Here is a 9,475-nt window from a genome sequence, read left to right on the forward strand (position 1 = left end):
AATGGGATATGGGCAAGTAACAAGGCAAAGGAAATGCATGTGTGTATTCAATATTAAATTTTCAGGATATTCCTAATTATTTGCATGGTTCATTACTATATGCACTCACACAAATGTTTGTATTTATTATAGGAAACAATGGAATCAATGAGATCAACTATTGGAGATCAAGGCCTGCCAGTGGATGAATGGAAAATATATCGAGAAGTGATAGGAGAACCAGCACATGGTCATGTTATTGGTTGGGGAGCAGGCATCAAAGACAAGGATGTGTATGGTTCTCCAAGTCAGGGAGGTAACAAGCATCGATGTACTGATTTGGAAAAAAAAGTAAAAGATTTAGAGAAAGAAGTCAAGAAGTTGAAAAAAATAGTAAAGCTTGTGCTTGGAAAGTCAAGTACACAAGCATCATCTCAGAAGGTATGGGTTGTTTATTTCATTTCATCAATAGATTATGAGAATGGTATGTAGTTTGTTTTGAGTTCTCATGAAAAATGATTGGAGACTTGCCGTTGCTCCATTAGTTGATGAATTATAGATGAGGAAATGATCACAAGTGATTATGGACAAGCTTATAATATAGGTGGAAGAGGGAATAATTATTAGATTTTTTGAAATGGAGACTATGCATCTATATATAGAGTTGTTTTTAATTATAATATTTTTAGTTGATTCTCATTAATCTCAGCATCTTTGTTATATAGTATAATAGTTTCTATTTTAGTATAATAATGATTGAAATTCTTTCTTTCACCTAGGATATTGTTTTGACGGAAGAAGATGAGAATGGGGATGAGGATGATCAAGTTGAGGCAAACGATTCAGAATTTGAAGAAGTTGTTTTAGAGGATGATTGAACATATTCAAGATATGATGATATCATTTTGTATATACATTTGAGATTTTTTTACGTAAAAGATACTTTAAAATTGATATTTTTGTTGTATTTTTGAATTATGAATGTGATTTTATGAATTTTTGAAATCAATGAAGTTACATTTAGCATATTTTGTATATCATTTTTATGTTTATTACGTTATTTTCCTATTATAGATATTTCAATGATAAAAGTAAAAAAAATTAATGAAAGAATATTACTGAATTAAATAAGGGGGTCATTAAACAATAATATAAGACTATTTCCAACTGTGTATATTTTATTTCCGAGGGCAAGTTGCAGTTGAGAATAAGTTCTACTAGTTTTATCTTATCTTATTTCCGAGGACTTTTAATTCCATTTTCAACGGCGATACCCTCGGAAATAATTTTTTTCTTTGACGACTCATCGGAAATTCTACATTTTCGATAAGACTTAATACGACGAGGATCGACGACATGTCCCACTCGAAAATGAGTTTTTCCGAGAGGCTTTGAGTAACCCATTTTCTTGTAGTGCTTGTATACTATCATTATACGAATATTTGACTAGTGGCAGGGTGGGGTAGTGAGAATACTTGAAAACTCGCTATCTAACTGTAATTATCCTAAACCTCAGGGGGTTTTTTAAAAATAGCCCTCACGTGAAAACAATTGAGGTTAAATATGTAACAACTGATGTTAAATATGAGAACCACGTAAACATGCAACAGTTCATGTGAAAGATACAACAACTACGATGACACATGCAACATGGATGTCAAACATAAAACGGATGAGAAAATTTTTATTTTTTGGCTTTATTCAAGACGTGCAACAATTCAAGTGAAACATGCAACATCTGAGGTTCAACATGCAATATAAAATTTACATATGAAAAAGTCACATGAAACATACAACAATTGAAGTCAAACATACAAAAACTGATATTAAATATGAGATCTACATAAACATGCAATAGTTCATGTAAAAAATGTAACAATTGAGGTCAAACATACAACACATACGTTAAACATAAAATGGGCCGGAAAAAAGGTTTTTAAGTGTTTAGAATAATCAAGTTAAGATAAGTAATAAAATATATGAAAATTTTAATGTTAAATATGAAACACCACATGTAAATATATGAAACAAATATTTATTTTTATTATATAATTTTTTTCTTGATTATGATAAGATTATATCTTTCTTTCATTTTCTATTTATTTATTATTATTAATATTTTTTACAATTTTTTAATTAACATATTATTTTAATTTAATATTTTGAATTTAAAAAAGAAAAAGATGCAAGTGGTTAAGAAACCGGTTGCATTTGGCAGCCAAACACAGCCAGGCATCCTTAGTGAGTTAATGTTTTGTAAGTTTTATATTTTATTTCCTATAGATATACTTATTTATTTATTTTACCTTCCTTCAATTTATAAGTTTTATGTTGTTTTACTAAATTTTTTGTTTTGTTTATAATTTTATACGCCAACTTATTAACATCATTTTACATTGTCATTGTAATAATTAAAAAAAAGAAAAGAAAAGTAGTTTCACTTTAGTTGAAGTATTTTGCCCATTTTGTCGTTCCTTCGCGCGAAAAATTTCGGTTTCTGTACAGGCAAGAGCAGCGGCTCCGAACGACACTCACACTTTCGCATCCACGTGTATGATCAGTTCGCGCAATTTCTTTACCCTCAAAAGCGTTGACCAAGAAAAAAGAAGAAAGTCAACAACTCTTTTCTGCAGTCTACGTCGTGTACGCTGGTAAAGAATACTGGAAGAATTATTAAACACAAAATATGTTCAGTTTTCTCTGCTTTCCTCTTTGACTTTTGAGTTAAAAATAAAAGTAAATAAACTAAAACAAAAAAGGAAAAAATAAAGTAAAAATTATTTAAAATATTTAAGTAGAGAAAAAAGTATTATAAGGTCACTCTTTAGTCGAAATTGTATTTGTTTCATGTGTTCTTTTTCTTAATTAGTTATATGTTGTAAGCTATTGAAATATTTGGCAATGCTTCATTTTTATTTTTTCTTTATCATTGGTTTTGCTTCATACGTCTTGAATTATTGAAACCATCGGTTAAGCTTCATGGGCTTGTGATGCTTGTGCTTATGCTTGGTGGGTTAAAATGATATAATCGGTAATGATTCATGAATTTGTGAGGTTAGTGAAGTTGATTCTTGCCTTTTTTTTTTCCTTCTCTATTTCGGTTTATAGATTAGTTTTTATTATTTTGTTGGTTTGTCGAACTAGGGTTATTGGTTTTGAGTTGAAGGGTTTTAACAAGATGGAGAGAGAGGCTGTAATGCAAAGGAAGAAAAGTTCATGTTATCTATGCTTGAAAGGAAATTGGTTCACTGAGAAGGAGGTATGCATTGTTTGTGATGCAAAGTATTGTTCGAACTGTGTGCTGAGGGCAATGGGGTCAATGCCAGAAGGAAGAAAATGTGTTACTTGCACCGGTTTCAGGGTAGATGATTCTAAGAGAGGAACCCTGGGGAAATGTTCTCGGATGCTCAAGAGGATGCTGACTGAGATGGAAGTTAAACAGATCATGAGATCTGAATTATCATGCAATGCTAATCAGTTGATTCCGGAGCGTGTTTTTGTGAATGGTGAACTTCTTTCTCAGAAACAGCTTCTTATAGTGCGGAGCTGCCCAAACCCTCCAAAAAAGCTGAATCCAGGATACTATTGGTATGATAAAGTATCTGGTTATTGGGGAAAGGTAAAAAACCAGAATACTACTGGTATTATTTAATTTTATTTTTTCAGTACTTGAGTTCCACTGCACCATGATCAATCAATATTCTGGCTTGACTGAGCAGATAGGACAGAGGCCTTGCCAGATTATAACCCCCCATCTGAGAGTTGGGGGTCAGCTGATGAGAAATGCTAGCAATGGAAATACAAGCGTCTTGATTAATAATCGGGAGATTACTAAAAGAGAGCTCTGCATGTTTCAGGTCGTTATTCTGGACGAATTTGTGCTCTTTTAAGGGCAACTTTTCCAAAATTATGATCTGTATTGTTCTGTTGAATACTGCAGTTATCAGGAATGCAATGCGAAGGACAACCTTCCTTTTGGTTGAGTGCAGATGGTTCCTATCAGGAAGAGGGAATGAAATATATAAAGGGGTGTATATGGGACAAGGTATTTCTGTTGTGTATTGGCTTTCTAATTTAACTGCTTTTCATCTGATTATTGATTACTGTATATGTACTTTACAGAGTAGAATCAAGCTATTTTGTTCTCTCTTGTCTTTGCCAACCCCTCCTGATTCTGTGAATGGTGTTAACTGCTGCGAGAAGAAAATACTTTGCAAACTTCTTCTACTTGGTGAACAAAATTCCGGCACAAGTACCATATATAAACAAGTAAGAATTATTGGAACCTGTAAGAGAATAAATCGACTTACACTCCTACTATTCTTCATGTTTCATATTACATGTATTACTAATCTGACTGTGATGATTAATAGATGGCTTATTTTGTATCTTGTTATGCTACTGTATGTTGTTGTTTAGCTCCTTGTCTTACCATTTGTAGAACTTAAAGATTTTGAAGAAAGTTGCTACAAAACGTGCTATTTGATTAAAAAAAAAAAAATTTAACGTATGAAGTGAACTTGTTCACAAAGATGACATATTATGTTATCTCACTACAAGCTTTTGAGTTCATTATGTGAGTAATTAAATTGACAACATTAACTAGAAGTATAATTGATAGTTTAATTGCATTTCGGTATGTGGGTTTTAATCGAACATACAAAATGACATACAAGGTCATCTTAAACGCTTAAAGTATGGTATAAGAAATTCATTCTACTTTATTGGTGTATGCTGTGTTCTATAACTTTCTGGGAACTTTCATGCCTTTCTAGATCATGTTGAGTTTTTTTTATTTGTAATTCTTCATTAAGGTCTTAAGACTGCAAAGAATCTCAATGTTGCTTCCATTGTGAATTGAACATCAAATTCGGTTCTTTCTTGTGGTCTTTAATCTAAGTCCTTTATCATTTTCTTGCACATCCCTTTTGTTACATTTCTCTTTTTCTGCCCTTTTAGTCATTGATACAAAGATACATGATGAAAGAAATGATTGTTTCAGGCTAAACTTCTGTTTAAGGTTCCGTTCTCTGAAGATGAGCGTCGAAATATTAAGTTCACTATCCTAAGAAATTTGTACCGCTATATTGGTATTCTGCTTGAGGGTCGTGAGCGATTTGAAGAAGAAAGTTTGTCCGGAAAGGGGAAAAGACAGGTTATTGATGAGCCAGGTTCTTCAGGTAATATAGAGAGTACACTTAATTATGTTTTCTACAGTTCTTGAATGATATGTTGTTTTTTCAATGTTCTATGAGAGCTTGTTTGGAGCATGAATATTATGAATAAAAATATGTCTCACTGATATTTGCTGTTCTGAGTTATCTCTAGTAGATATTGAACATCTATGACTTTTCCTGTTAAGTCTGACTTGTCAAATGCCACGTTCTGTGTTATATATAACGTACGAGTGCATTTTACTTTTGGCTTAATTTGTAAGGCTCTTCAATGCTATTAATTGTAAAATGAAATGTTAGGACGAAGTTCATCATATTGACAATTAACCCTGAGTGCGGAAGGGACAATTATTATGTCCAACATTTTGTTCGTTTCTGAGCATATAATAACCTTGCTCTCATTGAAATTTAAAAATATTTTTTATTCCCTATCTTCACTATTTTCTTGCTAGGGACCAGATTGTGGCTTGTTGTTTGGAGTTCATAAGCTCTTAGATCTTGAGGCCAACTAATACTTTCTTGTAACTGTAACCAGAGCCATCAGCACAGAAGCCTCAAGTTTCTTCAAAATGGGTTTTTAACATTGTTAGCTATTTAAAAGCTTTGGTAAAATAACATTACGTAGCTTGTGGAGACACTCAGTGCTTCTTGGTGGTTGGAAAACTTCTGCAAAATAATTATCAATTTCTTTTGCCAGACTAAGGGATATTCAGAGTGATGACATTTAATAATTCTTTTAGTAATTTGGAGGAGTCTGAATTTATTCTGTTACAACAATAATGCAGGGCAGATTGATGATAAAACAATGTATACCCTTAGTCCAAGACTGAAAGCTTTCTCTGATCGGCTTCTCAAAGTCATGGCTAGTAACTTGGAAGCCATTTTCCCATATGGTACCAGTGAATATGCTCCTTTTATTGAGGAGTTGTGGAGGGATCCAAGCTTCCAATCCACATACAACCGGAGAAATGAATTAGATTCACTTCCCAGAGTTGCTTCTTATTTCCTGGAACGGGTTAGGTCACCCTCTCTGGTTGTTGTTTGCCAATTATTTCAACATTATTTGTTGGTTTATTTATAGATGTAGCCTTTTTTTCTTTTTCCCTCTGATCCATATTCAATAGAATCTTGATTGTTTATTTCATTTTCCTGATCTTTTCCGGTGATCTCAATCTCATCCTCTATTCCCCAGAGAGGTTATATATGTATGTATATTCTCATTTTATTTCAGATAGCATACACCATAAGGATTTGATGAAGCTAAAGTGAAAGGCATTCTGAAATTGAACCACTAGTTCTCTTTCTGTATTGTTGTGACATGTAACATATTGTTTGCGAATTGCTACTTTCCGATATTAACATCAGCTTCCCTCTCAGGTTGTTGTGATTTCACAGCCAGACTATGAGCCCTCAGATATGGATATCTTGTATGCTGAGGGAATTACATCGACCAATGGTCTTTCTTGTATGGAATATTCATTTCCAGAGTCAACACAAAACAGCTCCATTGACTCTTCTAATCAGAATGACCCCTTGGTCAGGTTACTTTCTAATCCGTGCTTTAAAGTTACTTTCTATAAGTTAAAAGTGCTTTGCACTATGCCGGATTTTGCTATTGCTGTAGTAAGTACCTCTGTCAGATTTAGATTTAGTGATGGATCCTTGACATAGGTTGCATAAAAGTGGGGCACATGATTGTTTCACCATTCTTACAATGTTAGTCTCTCTAACAGTGGTGCGAGTTTCATGAACAAAATTGTTCACAAAACTAACCCAGTTCTTGTTTATAATTGCAGGTATCAGCTCATTAGAGTGGATCCAAAATGCCTTGTGGAGAACTACGAGTGGCTAGAAATGTTTGAAGATGTTGACCTAGTCCTCTTTTGTGTTTCCTTGACCTGCTACGATGAATTTTTTGAAGATAGTAGAGGATTTCTCACCAACAAGATGTTGGCAAGCAAGCAGCTCTTCGAAAACATTGTGATTCATCCAACCTTCGATCTAAAGAACTTTCTTCTGATACTCAACAAGTATAATATGCTCGAGGAAAAGATTGAACAAGTTCCTCTCACTGAATGTGATTGGTTTTGTGACTTTAATCCGGTGATCAACATGTCGCTGGCTCAATATGCTTCCCACTACGTCGCACTGAAGTTCAAGACATTGTTTAATTCTCTAACTGGATGTGAGTTGTTTGTTTCAATAGTTAATGCCTTGGAGCCTGAGACTGTAGATGAAGCTCTTAGATATGCCCCGGTTGCCTGTGCCCTAATTAATTAATCTTTTTTTTTTGCGGTAAACTTGTTATATAATATTTCCAGTTGCCATATTCACAGATGATTGCTTATAAAGTAATATTAAGAGAAAGTGTTTGGTTATTTTTGTGCTTGATTATTACTTGTAATTTTTCAAGGGTGTTTTCTGTTCACATACAGAAATTAATATATGCAAATTATTGTGGATAATGATTAATTTACTTTCCTATCCATTTCTTTGCTGGTTTAAGATATGTATGTAATATTGTATCCGAGGGAGTGACATGTCGTATAATATTGTATCAGCTGACGGAATGTTGTGTCTTTTGCATGTCTTTTATGGGGATGCACATGCGAATGATTTGTTTACTGTGTGGCCCTACTGCCTCACTGCCCCTTTGGTTAAGAACTATCATGAGTTTTACACGAATCTAGAAAATAATTACTTCTTCCTAGGTTTAATTAAATTTTATCAATGTAACATCTACACTAAACCCAATGCAGGTCAGACTAGATCTACACAACAACAGTAGTATTTGAGTCATCTCACAGTGCAGGGCTGTATCTTATACAGCCGCTGCCAAAAACTAGAACAACCGGTATTTTACCGGTTGTTCATTAAATAATTTTTAAATTTGTTTTTAATGTTTAAAAAAATATAGTAAAATGAAAAAAAAATGAAAAATTTAAATCTGAAACATAAAAAATCAATTAAATGAGAAAAATATTTTAATTTTTTTTAACATAAATAAATGTTAAGAAATTATAAAAATAATTATATTCCAATTTTTTTGGTTAAATACCAATTTAGTGGGTGGATGTTTCAAGTTTATTTTGTATGTCTCCAATTTCGGTTAGTTTTTCTCATTTATTGGTTCATTTATTTCAATTTTTCAATCCACTAGTTTTGTGTTTAATGTTCCAACTAAATTTATTAAATACCATTATTTTGGGTTAAATTACAAGTAAATTTCAGTTCTCGTAGGATGAGTTCCTAATTTTGGTTAAGCTTTCTCTCTTATTGGTATAAGGGTTTCAGCTAATAATTTCACTAGCTTTGTGTTGAATGTTCCCATTATCTAGGTAAGATTTCAATTATTTGGGTTAAGTACCAAATTACTTTGTAGCGTTTAATTTTTGGTTGGATTTGTATCAAATTTTAGTTAAACTTTCTCAATTTAAGGTTAATATATTTCAACTTTTCAATCCATTAGTTTTGTGTTTATTATTCCTACTAAAATCGTTAAAAATCAATATTTTAGGTTAAATTCCAAGTAAATTTTATTTCTCGTCGGAATAGTTCCTTATTTTGGTTAAACTTTCTCCATTATGGGTTTATATATTTCAACTAATAATTCCAGTGATTTTGTGTTGAATCTTCCTATTATTGAGGTAAGATTTCAATAATTTGGGTTAAATACCGATTTTACTTTGTAAAATTTTATTTTTGGTTCTATTGGTTCTTGATTTGGTTAATCTTTCTCAACTATAGCCTTATATGTTTCAACTTTTCAATCCACTAATTTTGTGTTTAGTATTCCTACTAAAATTGTTAAATACCAATATTTTGGGTTAAATTCCAAGTATATATTATTTCTCATTGGATAATTTTCCTGATTTTGGTTAAATTTTCTCTCATATAGGTTCATTTATTTCAACTAATAATTCCACTAGTTTTATGTTGAGTGTTCCTATTATCTAGTTAAGATTCCAATAATTTGGGTTAAATATTAAATATACTTTGTAAGATTTTATTTTTGGTTGGACTAATCCCTAATTTTGGTTAATCTTTCTCAATTATAGGTTAATATATTTCAACTTTTCAATCCATGAGTTTTGTGTTTAATATTTCTATTAAATTCGTTAAGTAACAATATTTTGGGTTAAATTATAAGTAAATTTCATTTCTCGTTGGACTAATCCCTACTTTTGGTTAAACTTTCTCCTTTATTGGTACATGAGTTTCAACTAATAATTTCACTAGTATTGTGTTGAATATTCCGATTATTTATGTAAGATTTTAATAAATTGGGTTAGATACCAAATTTACTTTTTAGATTTTATATA

General features: G+C 32.0%; 1 protein-coding gene across 6 annotated transcripts; it reads left to right on the forward strand.

Annotated features, from left to right (window-relative positions):
• Positions 1 to 2,455: 2,455 nt before the first annotated feature.
• LOC18035123 (extra-large guanine nucleotide-binding protein 1) lies at positions 2,456 to 7,484 on the forward strand. 6 transcript variants are annotated; one of them, XM_024179555.1, is made up of 9 exons: positions 2,456 to 2,630; positions 3,124 to 3,598; positions 3,699 to 3,836; positions 3,920 to 4,024; positions 4,102 to 4,248; positions 4,982 to 5,159; positions 5,939 to 6,168; positions 6,531 to 6,694; positions 6,950 to 7,484. In XM_024179555.1, exons 1-9 carry the CDS (start codon positions 2,533 to 2,535, stop codon positions 7,431 to 7,433), a joined length of 2,019 nt encoding a protein of 672 aa, XP_024035323.1. In that variant the 5' UTR covers positions 2,456 to 2,532; the 3' UTR covers positions 7,434 to 7,484. The 6 variants fall into 6 exon arrangements, with proteins under 6 accessions (XP_024035323.1, XP_024035324.1, XP_006423686.1 ...); XM_024179556.1 differs by lacking the exon at positions 2,456 to 2,630 and adding an exon at positions 2,866 to 3,033; XM_024179557.1 differs by lacking the exon at positions 2,456 to 2,630 and adding an exon at positions 2,993 to 3,010.
• Positions 7,485 to 9,475: the final 1,991 nt, after the last annotated feature.

Source organism: Citrus clementina, unplaced genomic scaffold (genome assembly GCF_000493195.1).
Source record: "Citrus clementina cultivar Clemenules unplaced genomic scaffold, Citrus_clementina_v1.0 scaffold_8, whole genome shotgun sequence".
NCBI classification, from domain to species: Eukaryota; Viridiplantae; Streptophyta; class Magnoliopsida; order Sapindales; family Rutaceae; genus Citrus; species Citrus x clementina.

Excerpts from the sequence above, each read along its gene's own strand:
- LOC18035123 (XM_006423623.2), top strand. The coding sequence starts at position 3,014 with ATGATTCATGAATTTGTGAGGTTAGTGAAGTTGATTCTTGCCTTTTTT. Across the intron at positions 4,025-4,101 it reads AGGGGTGTATATGGGACAAG|AGTAGAATCAAGCTATTTTG; the intron begins GTATTTCTGTTG and ends TGTACTTTACAG. Across the intron at positions 6,695-6,949 it reads CAGAATGACCCCTTGGTCAG|GTATCAGCTCATTAGAGTGG; the intron begins GTTACTTTCTAA and ends TTATAATTGCAG.